The sequence below is a fragment of the Odocoileus virginianus genome, chromosome 22, assembly GCF_023699985.2.
Source record: "Odocoileus virginianus isolate 20LAN1187 ecotype Illinois chromosome 22, Ovbor_1.2, whole genome shotgun sequence".
Lineage (NCBI taxonomy): Eukaryota > Metazoa > Chordata > Mammalia > Artiodactyla > Cervidae > Odocoileus > Odocoileus virginianus.
In genome coordinates, this window is record NC_069695.1 from 3,238,354 (window position 1) to 3,260,794 (window position 22,441).

General features: G+C 44.8%; 1 protein-coding gene and 1 long non-coding RNA gene across 5 annotated transcripts in view; both read right to left on the reverse strand.

Moving 5' to 3' along the window:
- NEDD4L (NEDD4 like E3 ubiquitin protein ligase) overlaps window positions 1-1,068 on the reverse strand; it is a 363,454-nt gene extending 362,386 nt beyond the window's left edge. For all 3 annotated transcript variants that reach the window (XM_020912709.2, XM_020912682.2, XM_020912661.2), the window contains exon 1: window positions 928-1,068. In XM_020912709.2, the coding sequence (XP_020768368.1) occupies window positions 928-975 (48 nt within the window). In that variant the 5' untranslated portion in view covers window positions 976-1,068. The remainder of the gene's footprint in view (window positions 1-927) is intronic.
- Window positions 1,069-18,741: 17,673 nt separating this feature from the next.
- LOC110149922 (uncharacterized) overlaps window positions 18,742-22,441 on the reverse strand; it is a 47,640-nt gene continuing 43,940 nt past the window's right edge. For both annotated transcript variants that reach the window (XR_011482650.1, XR_011482652.1), the window contains exons 3-4: window positions 20,994-21,109; window positions 18,742-19,974 (exon numbers count right to left, since the gene is read on the reverse strand). This is a non-coding gene — a long non-coding RNA (uncharacterized lncRNA). The remainder of the gene's footprint in view (window positions 19,975-20,993; window positions 21,110-22,441) is intronic.

The window sequence follows — 22,441 nt, forward strand, 5'->3', positions numbered from 1 at the left end:
AGCGCAACACACCAATAAGGGCCGAGCCTGGCTGGTCGCGAGAGGGCTGAGCTGTGAGTTAGCAGGATCGCCTCAAAAGCGGGGAGTGGGAACCCGCGAGGAGAGAGTGAGGGTAAAAAACAAAGCCCTTTCCAGGCAAGGCGACAGCCTCAGGGGCGTGGTTTACTTAATTGGCTTCATCAATAAAAAAGATCAATGGAGCTTCCTCCTCCCACCCGCCCCAGAGGTGCTGGATCCTAAGGAGGGAGAAAAGATGGCAGGGCTGCAAGCGTCCTCCAAGTTTCCAACAGCACCTGCCACCATGCGGGATCTCCCCCTCCCACTCCAAAGACCCCGAAATGCACACTCTCGGCTTCAGATTCTGCAAGACGGAGGGTCGGACACGCACGGCTCACAAGGTTTCACCCGCTCCCACCGTAACAAGCACACACACGCAGCAGAGCACTTGCTGACACCATCACGAGAAAGTTCCAGGGGGGGGAGACAATCCAGGTTTCCGCCGCGGCCCGGGGCTCCCCCGAGCGGCGCGGGTCTCTCCAAACGCGACACCCATCATGGACTCCAGGGCTGCAGGGGCGAGAGGCGGAAAGTTGCCCCACGGCCCCGGGAGACGCGGCGCGGAGGAAAGGGACCCGCGGGCGCAAAGCCGCACGCGCCCCCCTCGCACCCAAAGTCGGGGAGCGCCGAGGGAACCCCAGCTCGTGCCGCTTTATTTACCAACAGAGCGCTGCGCCGGGGGGAGGGGACGCCGGGCGGAAGATTGTGAGCACCCTGCCGGGACCCCTGCCCCCGGACGCGCCCGCCTTTGGGGTGCCCCTGCAGGCGTGGGGCGGGGGGAGGAAACGAGCGTCCAAGGGGGTCGTCCCAGTGCCCGCCGCCGGGCGGGAACTCCCCGGGGAGTCCCGCGGGGAAGGGAGCGCCGCTCACCTCTTCTTCCGAAAGTCCATAGACCGGCTCCCCGAGCCCGGTCGCCATGGAGCCGGCGCCCCGCACGGGATCGGAGGCGCTCCCGGGCGACTGGGCTGCGGCGCGTCTGGGCGGCCGGGTCTCCCTCCTCCGCCGCCGCCTCCGGGGACGGACGGCCGGGCGCTGCAGGTGAGGGGGCCCGAGCGCTCGCGCCCCAGCCGCTGCCTGCGCCGCTTCCTCCCGGAAGGCTGCGGGCCGTGCGCTCCCGAGAGCGCGCCGTGCAGCGGGCGGCGGCGGCGGCGCGGCGCCCCCGGGCTTCCCTCCTCCCGCGCGCGGCCCGCCGTTCTCCGCCCCTCGCCCAGCCCGCTCTCCGGGCTCTGGAAGCCGGCGCTCCCGCCCCCACGCCGGCTCCCTCCCGGCCCCCGCTCTCCCCGCCCCCTCCTCCGCCCCCGCGCTGGGAGGGGACCCTCCCCGCCTCCCCGGGGCGGGCACAAGCGCCCCTCAAGCCAATCACAGGCCGGGCTGGCGGGCGGGCCGCGGGGCTGGCGGGGTTCGGCACCCCCCACACCCACCCCGGTTCCCCACTGGCGCCCCCGGCCGCCTGGCGGGTCTCGGAGGAGTGCGGGCGCTCGGCCCTGGGAGCTGACCCACCATCCTCTACGCTTTGGGGGAGCAGGCGAGCTGGGCATTTGGGGGCGCTGGAAACATTTTCTATAAGAAAGTCCCATTTCTCTTCCCCGAGGTCTTTCTACGAAGAACCCTGGGCTCGCCGTGATTGTTAAAGGGGGAGGCGGGGGAAGATGGATGTTTCTGGACACCTTTAAATTTTTGGCAAACCCCGGCAAGCCCAACTTGGCGGCTTTGTGGGCGCCCCGGAGCCGGGCCGCGCGGCCGGGGAGAGGCTGCCCCAGCGTGGCCGCGAGACGCCACTGCCTGCGTCAATCTTGCCGGGAACAAAACCCGCTCTGAGTACACGCCCACCCCTTCGAAAACCGACAGCGTGGCTCTTTGAGCCAAAGGCCACTCTTTTGTGAAATCGCAACGTGAAATCGCAGACTCAAGTTTAAGGTTATCCTCTGCAGAGGCAAGCTATTAAGACGTCGTATTAGCCACGGTAGGGTTCTTCCCACGTCCCGGCTACTGTTTCTCCAGCAAGCAGTTCATTTAATCCATCAGATGTATAGGAACGCCAGAGACCAAATTAAAGAGAAATTAGTCATTCGACTTTTTCAGGAAGCCTGTCCTTACATTTCGTTGTTAAGTACAGTTGTGGGTTCAGAAAGGAAACAAAAGTAGAACATGCTATTTGCCTTTGAAAAGAAAACATCAAAGTGTCCTCTTTGGTATTCACAGTGTGCGTTTAGGATTTTCATTGAAGTCAGTTGTTTCAGAAAGCAGTCACGTGGTCCCAGAGCCTCCCCCCACCAAGCCCGACCACAGCTCCTGTTTTAAGCATCTAGCTCGTTTTCAAACGAAGGGAAACACCCGTCCTAATAGAAGCTTTCCTTTGCCTCCCGACGACACGGCTGTGGCTTAAAGTTGTGCATACGCTGGATTTTCTTTCCAGACAAAGCCCCTTGGCGTCAACACCCTACTCAGAAGCCTTCTCCCCACATCGTGAGCCAGTAAATCACAGGGCTGAGATGCCACAGAAGCCCAACCGAGGGAAAAAAAAAATCACATCTATGGCGGCACAGTTAAAAAGATGATTCTCTGTACCTTCTGTCCGGGCCAAAGTTTTTTTACCTTTCCAGATCTAGATTATTTTTCTTTCCATAAAGATTTGCAAACACACACACACAAAAGCCCCCACAAGAACTTCCATGTGCTCTTCAACAAGCCTGTGATTTTTGCAGGAGTTACTGCTCCTGTATCCTCGCTGGCCAGGTCTTTGCCAAGTTTTGTACAGTTTTTCTTATGAGGGGAATGGTAGTCTTTTTCAAATTTTAAATAGAAACTTGTAATTTCTAATTTCACAGGACACCCTTCCCACACCTTGTATTGTAGTGTTAGTCGCTCAGTCGTGTCCAATGCTTTGCAGCCCCGTAGACTGTAGCCCACCAGGCTCCTCTGTCCATGGGATTTCCCAGACAAGAATACTGGAGTGGGTTGCCATCCCCCTTCTCCAGGGGATCTTCCTGGCCCAGGTATGGAACCCAGGTCTCCCGCATTGTAGGCAGGCTCTTTACTGCCTGAGCCACCAGGCCGTGTACAGCTCTGGGCTTTGTCGAGAGGTGAGGCTCTATCATCTGGGAGCCCCAGGGGTGTATCCCACTTCCTCCCCCGCCCCGTCTCCAGGGTTCTGCGAGCATGCACCCATCACAACAGTCTGCTCCTGCCTGCACCCTGGGGTCACGCCCTGGGCTTTCCCTAAGGGATGCTATGAGAAACTACAATATGAAACTTGCCTCACGTCATGTACTGTAGAGGTGTTGATAGAATTGTGATCTTTACCATTTAGTGTTTCCTGTAAGAAGATTCAAACCAGATATTTATTTCAGACCTAGGAGGAAAAGCCTGGTTTCTTCCAAGGAACTGGTAAGCTTTTGCAGGACGGATGGTGACAAGAATTATTTCAACTAGTGTTGTTTTTTAGTCACTTTGGTTACCAGGAAACTCAGGACTCAGTTTATGGCCCTGAGTCATAAAGTGAAAGTCACCGAGTCGTGTCTGACTCTTTGCGACCCCATGGACTATACAGTCCATGGAATTCTCCAGGCCAGAATACTGGAGTGGGTAGCCTTTCCCTTCTCCAGCGGATCTTCCCAACCCAAGGATCGAACCCAGGTCTCCCACATTGCAGGCGGATTCTTTACCAAGGTATCAGGGAAGCCTTGAGTCATAAAAGAACCCCATAAAAAAACAAATCGATCCCTGTGTAATTATGTACCAGCTTTCCCCCAATATAGTGGATACACATTGTTATCATCTGAGGAGCTTTAAAATGACCAAGAACCCAGTGGCAGGCCTAAGAGACTACAGTTTCACTGGTTCGGGGTAGGCGCACAGGCAGTGTAGTTTCAGGAGCTTTCCAGGTGATGCTAATGTTCCTGTAAGGTTGAGAATGAGACGGTTGGATGGCATCACCGACTCAATGAACATGAGTTTGAGTGAACTCCAGGAGTTGGTGATGGACAGGGAGGCCTGGCGTGCTGCGGTTCATGGTGTCGCAAAGAAACGACTGAGTGACTGAACTGAACAAGGCTGAGAATGGCAGCCAGGGCCGGTGGTTCCTAAACTTGGCTGCACATGTCTATAACCACTGCTGCGTACCTTCCATCCCCACACACTCTGATTTAGTTATGCGGGGCTACTACCTGTGCATCAGGAGTTTTAGAGGCTCCCCAGGTGATTCTAATTAAGGCACAGCACCATCTAGAGATCTCTGGTTTAGACTGATATTCTTCACCTGTTTTCCATGGTCCTGATCTTTTCTTTTTCAGTTTAGAGAAAATCACATCTTTTAAAAACATACTTAAATCCTTTGTGGATATAAACAAATGTACTTTGTGTGACCAGTATCATGGACCAGTTTTACCCACCCCTTACCTCTCTGAAGTCTCAAATTGGCATCCAACTTCTTGCAGGAGGGTAGTTCAGAGTGCACAAACTTTAAGAGAATTTTGTCCGAAGTCTTTCCCAAAGTGAAACTGGCATGCATTCTTCAATTGGTTCCACGTCTACCCAACAATTATATAGAACCAAACTTGGAGATTCTTCTCTGGAATTTGTTCTATTTTGCTCCCTTTGGAGGCTGCCTCTAACATCTTAGATGTGATACTGTGGGTGTTTGGTGAATGCTCTTTACTTGGATCATCAGAAATGAAAAATTAGCAAGAACAATTTAAAGTACAACGTAGAATGGGCAATCACATAATAGGGAACATTTAATGCAAAGCCTCTTTACAAATTACTGAGTTAGCAAGTTAGCTTACTCCATCGAGTCTGGGAAGCTCCCCAAGCTGGATAACACATAGTGTCACATATCTGCATGTTTCATGTAAATAACACTGGATTTCTTTTCAATTTTTGGTATTTTGTCTTCTTTAAAAAGAAAGCTCATGAAGCAGACATTTTGAAGATGGCCCTGTACCTGTAAACTCCTATGTCATCTTGGGACTTAACAATGTTCACTGACATATGGAGGAATCTCACAGATTTAAGGCGTTTAGGATTATATAATAGACCATGCTTCAAACTTTCAACAAATAGAGAGGTGGGTAGCAAACTAGGACTTGTAAATAGCTAATCTTTTTATATAAAAGTAACTGGGCTTTTTAAGAAACACATTTTGAATACCTATGTGTTATTCATTCTAGCACCCTAAAGATGATAAAATTTCTAAGGTAGAGGAGCATGATTCCAATTTTGTCCAATCTGACAATATACCTGCTTTTTATCTGGCTATATTAGCTATTTGCGCTTTCCATTTATTAATATTTCTAAAATATTTGATTTTTTTACTTTTTTTTACTTTTTAATACATCTTTTTTTATTGAATTATGCTATTATTGTTACTTGTTTTTTTATGGTATGTTTCCCTCTCCTAGTTGGGATGTTAATCACTACCTTTCTGTTCTTTTCCTGTTTTCCTTGGTCACCTTACACACATACCTTGCTTGACAAGTCAAAAGCTAATATCTTAATCCCCTATTTGAACAATACAAAAAGTTTAAGGCACTGCTTTTGATCATCAACTCCTTCCGTGGTATTACTGTCCAATTTTGTTCTGTCCATTTTTTAAACCACATTAGATATTTTTGTACAGTTTTTTTTTTAGCCTTACCAATATATTTTGTGGTTTTTTCGCTTCTTAGACATTCCTCTGAGATTACTTTCTTCTTTAAAGATATCCTTCTAAATTCCTTTAATAAAAGTCCCATCGGTGATAAACTTAGTTTCTGTTTGTCTGAAAATGTCTACCCTCAGTCATGCAAAACAGTAAAACATAAATTAGAAGCAGACTCTAAACCACTGTGAAATGTAGAAGGAAGTAAATATTCTTAATGTGACTGAGTTTACCACCCCTACCTTTCTGAAGTGTCGGTTTGTAAATGAATTTATTTGGGGGTTATTGGGCAGATGCAACCACCCTTAAGAAAAACCACTCAATAGTCTTATCCAAGAAAAAACGATAGTCTCATTCTCTGTGCTTTGAAGATACTATTCTTCTGATTTCTGGCTTCCTTTGTTAACGATTATTGGGCAACTGTTAATGTAATTATTGTTCCTTTGCAGGTCATCTGCCTTATCTTTTGTTGTTGTTTAGTCGCTAAGTTGTGTCTGACTCTTTGCAACCCCATGGACTGTAGTCCGCCAGGATCCTCTGTCCTTGAGATTTCCCTGGCAAGAATACTGGAGTGGATTGCCATTTCCTTCTCCAGGGGATCTTCTTGACTCACTTCAGTTCAGTTCAGTCCAGTCGCTCAGTCGTGTCTGACTCTTTGCGACCCCATGAATCACAGCACGCCAGGCCTCCCTGTCCATCACAAACTCCCAGAGTTTACTCAAACTCATGTCCATCGAGTCTGTGATGCCATCCAGCCATCTCATCCTCTGTTGTCCCCTTCTCCTCCTGCCCCCAGTCCCTCCCAGCATCAGGGTCTTTTCCAATGAGTCAACTCTTCCATTGAGGTGGCCAAAGTACTGGAGTTTCGGCTTCAGCATCAGTCCTTCCAATGAACACCCAGGACTTATCTCCTTCAGGATGGACTGGTTGTAACTCCTTGCAGTCCAAGGGACTCTCAAGAGTCTTCTCCAACACCACAGTTCAAAAGCATCAATTTTTCGGTGCTCATCTTTCTTCACAGCCCAACTCTGACATCCATACATGACCACTGGAAAAACCATAGCCTTGACTAGATGGAACTTTGTTGGCAAAGTAATGTCTCTGCTTTTTAATATGCTATCTAGGTTGGTCATAACTTTCCTTCCAAGGAGTAAGCGTCTTTTAATTTCATGGCTGCAGTCACCATTTGCAGTGATTTTGGAGCCTAAAAAAATAAAGTCTGACACTGTTTCCACTGTCTCCCCATCTATTTCCCATGAGGTGATGGGACCAGATGCTATGATCTTTTCTGAATGTTAAGCTTTAAGCCAACTTTTTCACTCTTTCACTTTCATCAAGAAGCTTTTTAGTTCATATTCACTTTCTGCCATAAGGGTGGTGTCATCTGCATATCTGAGGTTATTGATATTTCTCCCGGCAATCTTGATTCCAGCTTGTGCTTCTTCCAGCCCAGTGTTTCTCATGATGTACTCTGCATAGAAGTTAAATAAGCAGGGTGACAATATACAGCCTTGACGTACTCCTTTTCCTATTTGGAACCAGTCTGTTGTTCTATGTCCAGTTCTAACTGTTGCTTCCTGACCTGCATACAGGTCTCTCAAGAGGGAGGTCAGGTGCTCTGGTATTCCCATCTCCTTCAGAATTTTCTTGACTCAGTAGCTGCTCTTTATTCTTAGTATTCTAAATTTTCTATTATTTGTCTATATGTGACATTCTTTTTATTTATCCTGCCTAATTATACTTGGCACTGTGGGCTTAAATCTTCCATCCTTACTGGAAAATGCTCAGGTATCATCTCTTCAAATGCTACCCTTTCTGCATCCTCTGGTTTTTCTGTCCCTCTGGGACTCCGGTTAACCAGATGCCGACCTTCTCCTTCTGTTGCTGATGTCTCTCAGCCTCGGCAACACACCCCGTGTCCTTGTCTGTTGTGTTGCTCTCTGACTGGTTTCCTCCCCCTCTCTTCCACTTTGCTAAGTAACTGCTTCTTTGAGTCTAATCTGTTGAACCCGTCAGTTGAGTTTCTTATTCAGCAATCAAATTTTTCCTGTCCAGAAGTTCTATTTAATTTTTTTTCAAATCGGCCTCTGCATTCTTGGCTAGTTTCTTATTTTGAGTTTCCAAATTTTATTTCATTGAACTGAATAGCTCATAACTAACTATTTCATATTTTGCTAAGGACTATCTAAAAGTTTGGAATATGTCTTCCATGGGTTCTACTGACTCTTGCTCACTGTGACTTCATTCTATGTGTGTTTAAGGTGAATTCATTTGGTTGTGATTTTGTTTGGTTAATCTTTGTCTATGAAAATGCAAAGTGATTTTGTGTTTGTTTCTGCTAAGGGGACACTACCACCCTGGGACCACTCTAGACCCATTTGAGAGCTTTGGTTTCATATAGAAGTCTGAGATTCACCCACTGGCCCTTCAAATTAGTGTCCTCTAAATTGCAGTGTTGAACAGCATTTACTTGCTACTTACTACATCATTCTTTGGTTTCAGTTAACTTTTTCAGGGTGGAGGGGCATGGAACACTGAATTACTGATCAGGGAATATTTACTTCCTCACCTCCAGAAGGAGTAAATGCCCCTGCCTCAATGATAATGCACTTGACCGTGTAACTTACTCCAATGGAATATGAGCAAAAGTAGCTCTGTGACCAGTTCATAACAGAGACCATAGAGGTTTTGCAAATTTTGCCACTTCTTATGTGCTCCCGAGCCACACCATGGCGACAGTTCTTTCCAGGCAGGGGTCAGTCCTCTAGCCTGGGTCCCACAAACACACAAGAAACAGACCTGAACTTGACCTGCAGCCTGGAGCGGGGTCACTCGACTTACACCTGCCAACATGCAGTGTGCTGAACGAGAGATAGATTTATTGCTTTAGCCACTGAAGTTTTGAGATTTTTGCTACACATCATTATCAAAGCCAAGGCTGACTGGTATATGGAACCTCCAGGGTTTAATTTGTTACTTACTGTAAGTCTAACAATACATTTGAAGCCAAGATAATTTACAGCAGGAAGACCCTTCAGGGTAATTAGACCCTGTAAGCTAGCTGAGGAAGCTCTAATGACCTTATTTAGTAGACAGGCACTTGAAAGTTAATGCTGTTATGTTTTTCTACCTAAAAGAGGCAGAGTCCTATTTGTTCTTTTATTTTTTTTAATTTTTAAATTTTTTTTTTCTATTTGTTCTTTTAAATAATGCCTTTACATTCTGATTCTGCTTCCATTGACTTGGTAAGCTTTAAAATCAAACACCAAATTCTTCTGTCCTAGAAGTTTTGGAAGTGTGTTAATTACTTTCCTATGGCCACTGTAATTAATTTCAATGGCATAAAACAATAGAAATGTATTCTCTTACAGTTCTGGAGGCCAGACGTCTGGAGTCAGCATCACTGGGCTGAAATCAATGTGTTGGCACCCTCTCCAGAGGTGGGGGGCCAGGAGGATGGGGAATGGGTTGGCGTCTAGCGCCACATTCCTAACATTTCTCTGCTCACAGCCCTTCCCTCTATCTTCAGATCTGTGTGCCTCCTGGTTGAGGTCATTACAATCGCCTTCCTCTCCTCCCCCCACTTTCCCTCCCCTTCCCCTCCTCCTCCTCCTCCTTCTCCCTGTTATCCAATCGCCCCATGCCCCTTTCTTATAAGGACACTAGTGACATCATTTAGGTCCCACCCAGATAGTCCAGGATAATTATTAAAAAGTGTTACTCACTCAGTCATGTCCTACTCTTTGGGATCCCGTGAACTGTAGCCCACCAGACTCCCCTGTCTATGAAATTCTCCAGGCAAGAGTAATGGAATGGGTAGCCATTCCTTTCTCCAGGGGCTCTTCCCAACCCAAGGATGGAACCCGGGTCTCCCATATTGAAGGCAGATTCTTTACTATCTGAACCACCAGGGAAGCCCCATCTCAAAATCTTTAATTATGCCTACACACTATGTTGCCGGATAAGGTAACATCACAGGTTCCAAGGATTAGGACCTAGATAATTTTGAAACCCATTTTTCAGCCAACCACAAGAAGTGTGGTAGTAAATTTCAGTCTGCATTTTTCTGGACGCCACAAATACTCAATTATTTGTGTCCAATTTTTTTGGTAGAAAGGGGGTGATTTTTTTACCCCTCATCACACTGCATTTTCATTTGCCAAAAGCAATAAATTATGTCTTTTTAACTCTGTGTTAAAAGTTCTGAAACAGCTGTTCTAATTAACAATTTTGACAGGTTTATTGATTTTTTAATAAATAATAATTCAAGTGACCCGAAAACTCTCTACTTAGTTTAAAGGGTGAAACATGTCTTTTCATTTTGGAACTCTTTTACCCCACTGATAAATTTTGAAAATATGCTTCTAAGCTGACTCTCTCTGCTTTTATTATTTGTATTAAAAATGGGGAAGGTTGGGACAGTCAGTAGACAGCTAAGCTGTAAAGCTTTCCCTGGCAATGGTTTGTTTCTTTTCTTTCTTTCTTTCTTTTTGGCTGAACTGGGTCTCCGTTGCTGCCCTCGGGCTTTCTCTGGCTGCAGAGAGGGGGCTTCTGTCCGCCGCGGGCTCTAGGGTGCGAGGGCTTCAGCAGTTGTGGTGCACAGGCGTAGTTACTCCTTGGCATGTGGAGTCTTCCTGGACCGAGCATCGAACCTGTGTTCCCGGCATCGGCAGGCAGTTTCTTAAACACTGACCACCAGGGAAGTCCCTCCCTAGCAATGTTGAGAGAGCATTTATGTGCTAGAGAAGGGATGGAGTTGGGGGGGGGGGGGGCTTGGGATGATTTAGTTCCTGAAAGATTGGAAAAGAGAAAGATGATTTCACATACTGAAAGACCTCTTGAATTACTAGTGGCTTCGCTTTATGAGTTAGCAATGGAGGTAAACCAAACCAACTCGCACAGCTAACAGCAGGGGATAATTATCCTAGGGTTTCTCATTTTTCCCACCTCTTACCTCCAAATGCCACCCCCAGACTCTTCACTGTCACCCCTTCTTCCACCTCTACCCCACCCCCTTCCAGTGTTGCGGTCTGTTCTTCCAACGTCCCTGGTGGTGTCATCATTTAATCCCCAGCACAGACGACTCTTCCACTCACTCTGGATTCTGTTCACCAGCATCTCTAGAATATATCCCAGTGACTGTCTCCCAGTCTTATCAAGTCAATATGATGGATGTTGGTAAGCTGCTTTGCTTGCCATGGACGGGGCAAGACTTGACAGAACAGCATTGAAATACTGAAAAGAAAAAGACCAAAGGTTTGACCACATACTCTGTGAGCAGGATTGTGGAGAAGCAAAATTTTCCCACGTTGCTGGTGAGAATGCCAAACAATCTCTGTGGAGAAGAATGTGTTCGTATCTGACAAAAATTACACTGGTAACATTAATCCATCCTACTTCTAAGCTGAACAGCATTGGCAAAATATGAAGTGACATGCATTTGAAATATCAGAAGGTTGGAAATAACCCCAGATGTCCATCAATAGAGAAGTGGTGGAATCAATTACTGATCCATCCACACAATGAAGGATGAGGCAGTTGTAAAAATAAATGAGGATGCTCTCTGTATACAGATATGAAGTAGCTCAAGGTTATATTGCTTAATTAAAAGAAAAGCAAAGTGCAGAACCATGTTTATCCTAGGATGCCATTTAGATGCAAATAGGAAAATATGTTCGGCTCTAGAAATACAGAGAATATCATAAGGGCTCTGGCACTTGACTCTGCTTGTCTGCAGTTGGCTTCATTCTGCAGCCTGGCTCTTTCTGTATAATAAGTGAAAAGACTGCTTGCCGCCCAAGCTGTTCTGTCAAACCAAGGTAGGTCCAACCTGAGTCACTGTCCCAGCCCAGTGCAAGGGGGAGGGGAGGATGGAGTGGAGGAGCTGACAGCATCGTCTCATATGGCAGAGAGCAGGAAGGAGCCCAAATGAAATGCGGTCATTGAACGTGCAATGACAGAGGTGCCCATGCATCTTTAAGAACAGGAAGAGACAGTCTCAAAGTATGTCCAGATTTCAAAATTCTGTGAACTGTGAAAGATAGTAGATACTGGAAGCCTTCTTCTCCAGGGTATCAGCTGTAAGCATTTCTTAAAACTTCACATCCAAGAACTCAGGGCAATTTATTGAATTCATGTTTGGATTGTACCATAGCCTGCTTCTGGTTTCTCCACTTCACCTGCTAGATTTTTCAGGGAGTTTAAAGCCTGTCACCCGGCAACAAAGCAGGAGTTTGGAAGGTGAATTCTGAACTGTAAAGGTGGAATAAAATCACCAGGACTCACGCTTGTGCTAGGACAAAACAGCTTTGGGTGTTATGTTTCACACCCAGAGAGCTCTCCCTTGGCCCCCAGAGAATGTGGATGCCTCTGTGGAATTCTCCGGGGCCAGCTGTAATGGAAATCTGGGAGGGAAGGGCGGTTGCTACTTATTGAACGGAGGCTAATGACCTCAGAAGCACTTGGGGACAAGCAGCAAGCCTCGTATAAGCTGGCAGCCTGCCCAATCTTAGCATTTACGGAGACAGGCAAAGCATCCAAGTGAAAGCAACCTTTCTGGGCATCCAAAGGTGGTGATGGTGAAGAAACTCAGATTATCTGAGCTACCCCTCCCCACCTGTCTCAGCAGGAAGACTTCAGAGATCATTCTTGCTAACTACACATGGAAGGTCACAGAAATAATTTCTCTTTTCTCTTTTCCTTTCTCCTAGAACCAAATATCTTTAGACCACAGGGAGGAATGTTCTGCTTTTCATGGCTGAAACAGAGCCTGGGGAAATGGCCTTGCTACCTTCTGATAGATAGTTCCAGGAAGCCCTGCTAGCTAATGGCCGCTCACTCCGCCTGGTCCCTGGAATCTGCTCCGTGAAGCCTCAACTCCACTTAATATAAAGCAAAGAAAGCTCCTATGCTCTTATAAGAACAGAACTTTCTCCTAATCACGTAAACTCAAGTTCTCTATAAAATAATCAGAAATCTTCTACTATCTTATAGCATTGGCTACCCTATGTTAAAACAGGAACATGTTAAGAATACATTATATTCTTTAATGATAAACTAAAGTTTTAGTTTGATACTGTAAAGCACTTCTCTGAGACTTATGGCATCATGCCACCTTCCTTCCTGTTGCTGCCTCCTCGGGTCTGACCCCTCCCTCCATGTGCCTACGCTGAGTGAAGACTTGGGTGCCTGGTTCACCACGCTTCCATCCACCTCGATTCCTGGGATACAGTAAACAGATGCAGTTATGTCCGTCCAACTGCCTGGCTTCTCAGGCACTTGACCTTCTCATTTCTAGCGGCCTTCTCCTCTCCTAGACCTTGTCAGCATCCAAACTGCTCCAGCCTCAAAAATGGATGGTTTAAAGGCCAACTCTGATCACAGACTCTTATCCCATGTCCCCATGGGAAGTCTCCCATGTCCTTTTTCGTCATAATCAAGACCAATTTCCTTTCTGCAGTCTTCTGAGACCTTTTGATAGTCATTTCACCACCCTCCTGGTCTAACTTAAATTCCAGTCTCTCCACAGATGTAAAGTACAGACCTTTGGACTCTGTGGGAGAAGGCGAGGGTGGAATGATTTGAGAGAATAGCATTGAAACATGTATATTACCATACGTAAAATAGATGGCCAGTGCAAGTTCAATGCATGAAGCAGGACACTCAAAACCAGTGCTCTGGGACAATCCAGGGGGGTGGGGTGTGGAGGGAGGTGGGAGGGGGGTTCAGGATGGGGGGATACACCTGTGCATACATGACAATGTATGGCAAAATCACCACAGTATTGTAATTATCCTCCAATTAAAATAAATTTTAAAAATATCCCAGCCTCTCATTTCAGAGCTGCTTTTGCAGTTACGCCCCAGTTGTGTTTCCCTGTCTTCTATTGTTTCTGTTTTATCCCAACCAGCGCCTGGGTAGCTGAAGAGCACTGGAGAAAGTAATGAAGCCTTGAAGTTTCTGCCCACTGTGAATTCATCGTCCGCAACTCAGCTATGCCCTCTTATTCCTGACACCCCTTCCACTCCCTCACGTTCGGTGGATGACTTTGATTCCTGGTTCTAGGAGGAAACAGAAGTCATCCAAATGGTGGCCGATGACCACACCTAGAAACATCACCCCAACCACAGCTGCATCCGGCTGCTGCTACTCTGATCGTATGGATCAGTGTCACGCACGAGGCCTGGACCCCAGGCCCTCCCTTCTTTCACCCACTGGATCCTTTCCAGCAGGCCCAGTCTGTCCATTACCTTCTGGAAGACCCAGACGAAAACATACCCTCCAAAGTGGAACAGAGGTGGTTTTAGACCTGACGCCATGAACAGCAAGCTTGTGGAGCTTGGCCCCTGAAGTGATGCAGCCTCAGAAGGACAATGAGCTCAGGAGAAGGCTGAGTTAAGTCAGTGGGTGACAGGTTCAAGGAGCGCTAGTGCCGTCCATCCTCACAGCAAAGCCTCAACCTCTGGGAAGGGGGCTGTCTTCACTAAGGCTGGTCAACCTTTGGAATTTTGCACCAGGAGGTCAATTTCGGCATCCCATGACACAGCCCCCTCAAGCCACTGTCAGAATATGGGCTTGGTTGGCAGCAATCTAACGCAGCGTGATAAGCTATTTGTTTTTGCCCTTCAGCTCCAGCATTATAAAGGACATTTTATGAATGATTTATCATGTTATTATGAATGCTGCAAGTCTAGACAAACCATCTCAGTCTCTCTCTTAAAACATAAACACAATCCTTTTCGTATTTTGCTCCAGGCCCTCTGAGCCGGCTCTGTGCACACACACCTGTGTGTGTGCCTGCAGGTAGGAGTATCATTTCTTCCCACACAAATAAGCATAAAGCTGTAGGTAGCACCTGATGCATTTCCTGCCTTCAAGGTCTCAGAAGCCAATTTCATCCTTTGCACACTTATCCCACCCCACTCCCAGCCCCATGTCATCCGGTTCCAGGATGCATGTGGACATCTCAAAACAAAATTCATTTCTTATTTTCTCCAGTTTTGCAAAAAGATATGTGCCAAATTAGACCAGGAACTAATTAGCCCAGGAGGAACTCGTTATTAGAACGAATTAAAGCAAGGTGCAGGTGTCATGGGTCCAGGTACAAATTAAGATGGCACCTTCAATCTCTCTCATCTCATCCATTCGGGATGTAGAACCTTCCTGCTCCAAGCCGAATTCCCTGATCACTCTTGCATCCACTATGTTTAAACAAATTCACAGAATCTGATGCTTAGCTCCTATGCTGAGGCAGTCTTTTTGTTGTGAATACAAAATCATATACTGATCAGATTCACCAGCCAGAATGAAATGAATGACTGTACCAGTTAATGAAATCATTTGATTAAAAAGAAAAAAACAAACCCCAACGCCCTGGAAAATATCATCAGTTCCTGATGTTGGGGGTAAACTGTCTCCAAGAGGCACCATGGGACTTTTAGTAAACAGAACTTCATTTTTATTAGCTGATCAAAATAAAACAAAATACAAGACTTCTGCATGGGAAAGAGTAATAGATTTAGTGTATTTGGTGTAGAAGGAGGGAGGAGCTGAACCGGCTAAGATAAGAAGCCATGGTTATACAGAATAATCAAGCCTTAAATATTTCTTTTATTATCGCCTAATCCTGGGAAAAGGACTTTGGGAAAGTTCTGTAACGCAGCCTGTTACAAACCTCACTTCCATCATAAAAGGCTTTGCTGGACCTCAGTCAATCTTCTTGTTTATGACCTGTTCAGATGTGGGCTATTAGAGGACATAGGGAACTGAAATATTTCCATGACAACAGTTTTTAATAAAGGGAAGGAAATGCTAGATTTCTTTTTATGACCAAACTATTCTGAAATAAATAACTGGTCCAAAAAGGTTATTTGAGAGGCTTTTTTTGCTTTTTTTTTAAGCTCAAATAATGTTCCAATGATTAGGTAAAAATTGGAGACTAAGAGCCAAGACTCCTGGCTCCTACTTAAACATATGGATCATGTAATCACTCTATGTTCCGTTCTTCTGCACAGAATACAGATTATAATAAGAGTGCCATGTAAAGGTAGTTTTAAGATTAATTAGCTTATGATTATAAAGTGTGTTTTGAGGTAGTAAAATGAAAAGTGTTGTAAAATTTATGAGGTCATTATCAGTTTTATAAAATAAAATAAAAATAAAATGTACTCTGCCTCTATTATGCCTGGAAATTATGGGCTTCAGCTTTTGATTTGAAAACTTTTTTATTTTGGCTGCTACAAGTTCATTTATCAGTATCTCAAGGATCCTAGTTTCAGAAGCACATGAGTGAATATGCACGCGCGCGCACACACAAACTGCCAGCCACCAAGACATAATACGTGTTTCCTGATCCTCGAAGGAGATGACCGGAATCTTTGCTCTGATTATACTTCTTGCTTCACTCCCATTTTTCACTGATTTAGGACATGAGACCACATCTGCAACCAAGAATTCTTCAACAGTTTCAAAATTCGCTTGCGTGAGTGCTCAGTCCTGTCCAACTGCTTGTCACTCTGGTTAATTAACAGATAAGCAGGGCTTCCAAGGTGGTCTAGCGGTTAAGAATCCACTTTGCCGTGCAGGGAACACACATTCAATCCCTGGCTGGGGAACTGAGATCCCACACGCCGTGGACCAACCCAGAGCCTGAGTACCCCAACTAGAGAGTCTGACCCAACACAGCCAAATAAAGAAGTAAAGATGTTTTTCAAAGTTTAAAAAGTAGATCTTGAAAGCTCTCATCACAGGAAAAAAAATTGTAACTACCTGTGGTGATGGATGTTAACTAGACTTACTTGGCTCTCGTTTCACAATATATACCATATCAAATCATTACATTACACACTTGGAACTAATGTAACATTATTGTATTATAATATCAAATAGTATATCTCAAAAAAATCACTGTAGCAGCAACCATCCTATATGGTATGTAGTATTTCACAGATAAAGACATGGAGGCTCTGAGAAATTAAGAGCTAGCTCACGTTCACACGGCCAGGATTAGAGCGTAGGTGTGTCCGACTCAACACCACTTCTGTGCAGTTTATACCACGAAAGTCTCTGTCTCTGAATCCACACAGAGGAGTGACTACATTCAGTGACGCACACCTTCTCCACAACTCACAGAGCTTACACCCCAGCACCAGGGCAGCCCCTGCCCTCCAAAAGTCCATGCAGGAGGGTGGGTGACATGATGTGTACAGTCCCACAACTGGCATCTTAATGTCTAGAGGTTACCGGCTGTTCAAGATTGGGTTTGTGTACTCAGGATAAAACAGCAGCCCACGCCAGTATTCTTGTCTGGAGAATCCCATGGACAGAGGAGCCTGGTGGGCTACAGTACATGGGGTCACAAAGAGTCAGACATGATTGAGCAACTGAGCACTCAGGATGAGTCTCACTTTCTTTTCGGTTCCTTGATGGGCTGGTGATTCTCTAATGGATGGTGATCTGCAACTATAACCTCCTTCATAACAAGGTGCCAGGTCAGCTGTTTTCGGCCTCGGCAGCCTGTTACAATAAACCCGTGGAGCCTTAAAGAGTACCAACACCAAGGCCCTGTCTCCAGAATACGGGTTTGTTTTGGTCAGGGGTAGGGCCCGGGCATCAGAACATTTAAAAATCTCCCAGGTTAGCCTATTGTGCAGTTCAAAGCACTGCTGTCAGTTAATTTTAAGGACAGTTCATTCCCGTTGGGCTTGAATACGATGATACCTCCATTTAAATGAGCATTTTTTAAAAGCTTATGCAAATAACCACCACTGTGCTGCTCCTCCGTTCAGCTGTGATTGACAGTAAGTTGGCAGTTACCGCTGCGGGCTGACGGGGCTTCGAGGGGCATTATTCCAGTAGGAACAAAACATGTTTTCATTAATTTTTTTTTGGCTTTGTTGCCACTTATTTCAGCTCAAAGAACTACCACACTCTAGCTTCAATATAATGTGTTACTCATTTTGTAACATTTTTTCTCCTTTTTGTTTTAGAATATGAGATAAGAAAGCTGGCCTACAATATATCCCTGAGGACTTCCATGAACCGGGCAATAGGGTGTATAAGCCTAATGGCAGCTGGTAATACCATAATGGCAACACTTGAAATGATGATGAATGAGGTCCTCACAAATGGAAATCAACTGTAACCTAGATTTGGGCGTTTATAAGACCTGTCTGAAGGCTGGTACCCAAAACATCCACAGCATTTCCAGCTGCACTTGGAGTACCTTGCGTTTTATTCCTCACAGGCCCAGGAGGCAAGTTATTTCCCACCTAAGAAATCGATTCCTTTCCTCCTGTTCCTCAGAACTCTCCATTACTTTGCTCTGGTGACTTCCATAAAAGTTTATAATTTATTTCACTAAATGTAAATCAAATGGTGAAACCCATTGGGGATGTGAGGAACCCTGAGCTCTTTCTATAAATGTGTGTACATTTTCTCTAGTTAAGTGCTAAAGTAACACCCTGGAGAATGAAAAGGAAAACAGTGCAGGCACGGTGAAAAGCTCTTTCCTGCTTTTCATCTAAACACCATGTCACACATGTTTTCAGAAAGCAGAAAAGCTAACACATCGACAGACTCCACCTCTCCAGAAGCTCCCTGGACCCTATTTTTTTTCAGCCCATGCTTTCTTGAAGTGGACTGTTTTCATGAGAGTAACAAAAAATAGAGATAAAGCAAGAAAGAAAAGACAGTGGAAATTTTTGCAACTAGCATTTTACTGAGTTCTTACCAGAGTGCTGGACTCTGTACTAAGCACTTTATTTAACCTACAGAGGAGGTGCTGTTATCTTTCTTTCCCAGAAAAGGAGACTGAGATATGAAGGTTAGAATCTCCAGCCCTGACTGGATTCTAGAATGTGCTTAACCAGAGTTGGGCTTCCCTGATGGTTTAGCTGGTAAAGAATTCGCCAGCAATAAAAGAGACACACGAGATCCAGGTTTGATCCCTGGGTCAGGAAGCTCCCCTGGAGGAGGAAAATGGCACCCCACTCCAGTATTCTTGCCTGGAAAATCCCATGGATGGAGGAACCTGGCAGGCTCTGGTCCATGGGGTCGCAAGGAGTCAGACATGAAAGAGGTGACTTAGCATGCACACATAATATTAAAGAACGATTAATATTAGGCTAAAATCCAAATAAAAGTAGACACCCAGGTAAGTAAGTAGAATGCTGAGGAAGCTTTCTCACTGAGGGTGTTTTCTGAGCGTGAACTTCCACTGTCAAGGCCTCCTAGATAAAGATCCACAAAAGTCAAAGCCCAGGAGTCTAATAGGAGATTTTTCACATGTAAAGTTGGGCTCCTATTACTCAGCCATAAACAAGATTGGAATAACACCATTAGCAGCAACATGGACAGACCTAGAGATTATCACACTCGATGAAGTAAGTCAGAGAAAGAAATATGCGATATCACTTGTATGTATCTAAAAAATAATGCAAATCAACTTATTTGAAAGATAGAAACAAACTCACAGATATAGAAACAAACTTACCATTACTAAAACAGAGAGGTGAGTGGGAAGGATAAATTAGGAGTACAGAACTAATAGACACCACTATATATAAAATATATAAATGACAAGAATTTACTGTATAGCATAGGGAGCTATATTCAACAACTTGTAATAACCTATAGTGGAAAATAATCTGAAGTTGTACACCTGAGACTAACAGTGTTGTAAATGAACTGTTAGTTTAATAAGGAAGCTAACTAAAAAAACTAAAGTTGGGATCCTAAAAAGTGAGCCGCCATGCCTTCCTCCAGGGGATCTCCCCAACCCAGGGACTGAACCCAGGTTGAATTTCCTGAATCTCCTGCTTTGGCAGCCGGGTTCTTTACACCAGTGCCACCTGGGAAGCCCTTCCACAGGCACACTAAAGGGCTAAGAACAGTCCTGGCCCTGGCATAATGGGTTTAAGTTTTTCTCTTTGCACGTAATGTCGAAAATTACTTTTCCCAGAAAAAAAAAAAAGTTATCAGATCAGTTTTTTCATTATTTCTGTTTAGGTTAGATTTCCAAACTCTCCTCCATATGCAACCAGAAGGTCATACTGTTAAGAAACACACACAGCCATATTTATTTGTTTCCCGTGAGGTGGCTAAAGCCATTTTGTCCTTGATCTGCACTTTGCCTTATGCAGAGTTCTGCTGTTGTGTTCCTCCACAGCTGTTTACTTTCTCTTCTCAGCCCTCCAGAATACATCTTGGAGAAGAAGGGGAATTTCATCATCTTTCCCATCTTGGTGGAATAGGTACTGCAGAGTGGCCATCACCGCATTCTGAAACATGTAAACTATTTTCTTTACCTTCCATATCCTAAAGATAAACACTGTTCATGACCTTGTACCTTATCTGAAGTCATTAATCAGAAGAGCAGTTTGATATTTCATCAGCTGACACATTATATTACATGTGTTTCAGTGAATGAGGGATGATGGTGAATGGCTCAACTTGAAATGTTACGAAAGAGAGACTATTAGTGTCGAGATAGTTTACAACCCTTGGAACAGGAAGTAAAGGTCGGAAATAAAGAGACACATTACCGTGGTGCTAAACACACTGAAGGAGAGGATAGCTGGGGCCGGAATCCACCCTGGTGTCTGTTAGGAGGGAGAAGCTGAGAGTTGGGTAAGGAGTGGGTCCCGCTGAAGCTGAAACTAGCAGGAATAACAGTAAGTCTACACAGTCCTGGATCTTGGGGAAGGGGTTTGACAAAGGTCTACTGAGCTAGGTCAAGTATTCTAATCATCTGGGCTCTTCTCAGGTGGTAAAAGAGCCAAGAGGTCAGCCCTTATCCATAAAATCGGAAAGAAAAGAAACATTTGCATGTCAGAGAACCAGCATCAGGAAGTGAAAGCATCTTATTTGCAGTAAATCAGGACAAATTTACAGCATCTCCTGGAAGCTGCAGGGAAGAGAGATGTTTCTACTGAAGAAGGAAGGGTGAATTGAATTAATTACATAGCACCCATTAGTACTAATTAAAGATGTGTAATGAAGGCATCACTGGTATTTTCCTATTTAGGTTGCTCTTGGCTGCTCATTTTCTTTCCGTGAACACTGAAAATATTAATAAAGGCTTTCACAGAATTGCTTTAAACTTTGGAATCCAATTCTTCTTTTACCAGATAGCTCAGAGTACTTAATCTCCTAATTTTCCTTTTATGGGGAAATTCTTCAACTTACTCTTTTAGTTGAGGTCTTATTATATCTATATTTTTAAAGGAGCGCTTGTTAAATTCATCACTAAGGTATTTGTAAGAGGGTTTATCCTACTTCCAGCCACCACCCCACTTACCCAGAAACTAGAAACCTGTGACCTATGAGCGAAACCTATGACCATAGATTTGGTACCAAGTGATGGAGAAACAATGATGAACAAGACCAAGACTTTTTCTTTAAAAAGATGCAGCTCTGAAAGGGAAATAGACATATAAATAAATAATGCAATTCAATACGGTAAGTGCTCAAATAGATGATTATATATAGTTGAAGCACGACAGAGTAATTTATTTCTTTTTAAAGTGTTCTATTTAAAGTATTTATTTGCACATGGATATTTACAGCAGCTTTATTTACGTTTACCCAAACTTGGAAACAACCAAGATGTCTTTCAGTGGGTAAATGGATAAACTGTGCTATACCCAGACAATGGAATATTATTCAGCACTAAAATTAAATGAGCTATCAAGCCATGAAAAAACATGTAAGAAACTTAAAAGCATATTACTAAGTGAAAGAAGCCAATCTGAAAAGTACACATACTATATGATTCGAACCATATGATATTTTGGGAAAGGCAAAACCATGGAAACAGGAAAAACAGGGGATGTTGGAGGGTGGGAAGGGATGCATTGTCAGAGCTGAATATTTTTAAAGCAGTGAAAATGCCCTGCCTGATAAGCTCCTGATTACATTATGCATGCTTGGGTGCTTGCAATATCAATTCAGCCATGTCTGACTCTTTGCGACCCCATGGACTGTAGCCTGCCAGGATTCTCTGTCCATGGGATTCTCCAGACAAGAATACTTGAGTGGGTTGCCATGCCCTCCTCCAGGGGATCTTCCTGACCCAGGGATTGAATCTGCATCTCCTCTCTCTGTCTCCTGCATTGCAGGCAGATTCTTTACCTATGAACCAGTGGGGAAGCCCATTTGTTCAAATGTATAGAGTTTAGAACATCAAGAATGAACCTAATGTAAACCATGGACTTAGATGCCGATGATGTGTCAATGTAAGTTCAGAGAGTATAACAAATGTACCACTCTGCTGGGGGCACTGTAATGGGGGAGGCTTTCCATGTGTGTGTGTCAGGGTTGGGGGGAGGCAGATATGGAAACTCTCTGTACCTTCCTCTCAGTTTTTCTGTGAACATACAACTGCTTAAAAAAAGTCTTTAAAAATAAAAATGTAATTAAATTGAAAAAAATATTTATGAAGTAGCTACCAGATGGCACAGTGGTAAAGAACCTGCCTGCTAATGACTTGGGTTCAATCCATGAGTCGGAAAGATCCGCTGGAGGAGGGCATGGCAACACACTCCAGGATTCTTGCTGGGAAAATCCCATGGACCGAGGAGTCTGGCAGGCTACAGTCCATGGGGTCGCACAGAGTCAGACACGACTGACCGACTTAGCATGCATACGTAAGGAATAAGTCTGGCATCCTTTGTGTGGAGGTGGGAGCAAGCTTGAGAAGGATATTGTTCTGAGGCTCTTGGGAAAGGTTAAGGATGGTAACTGTCA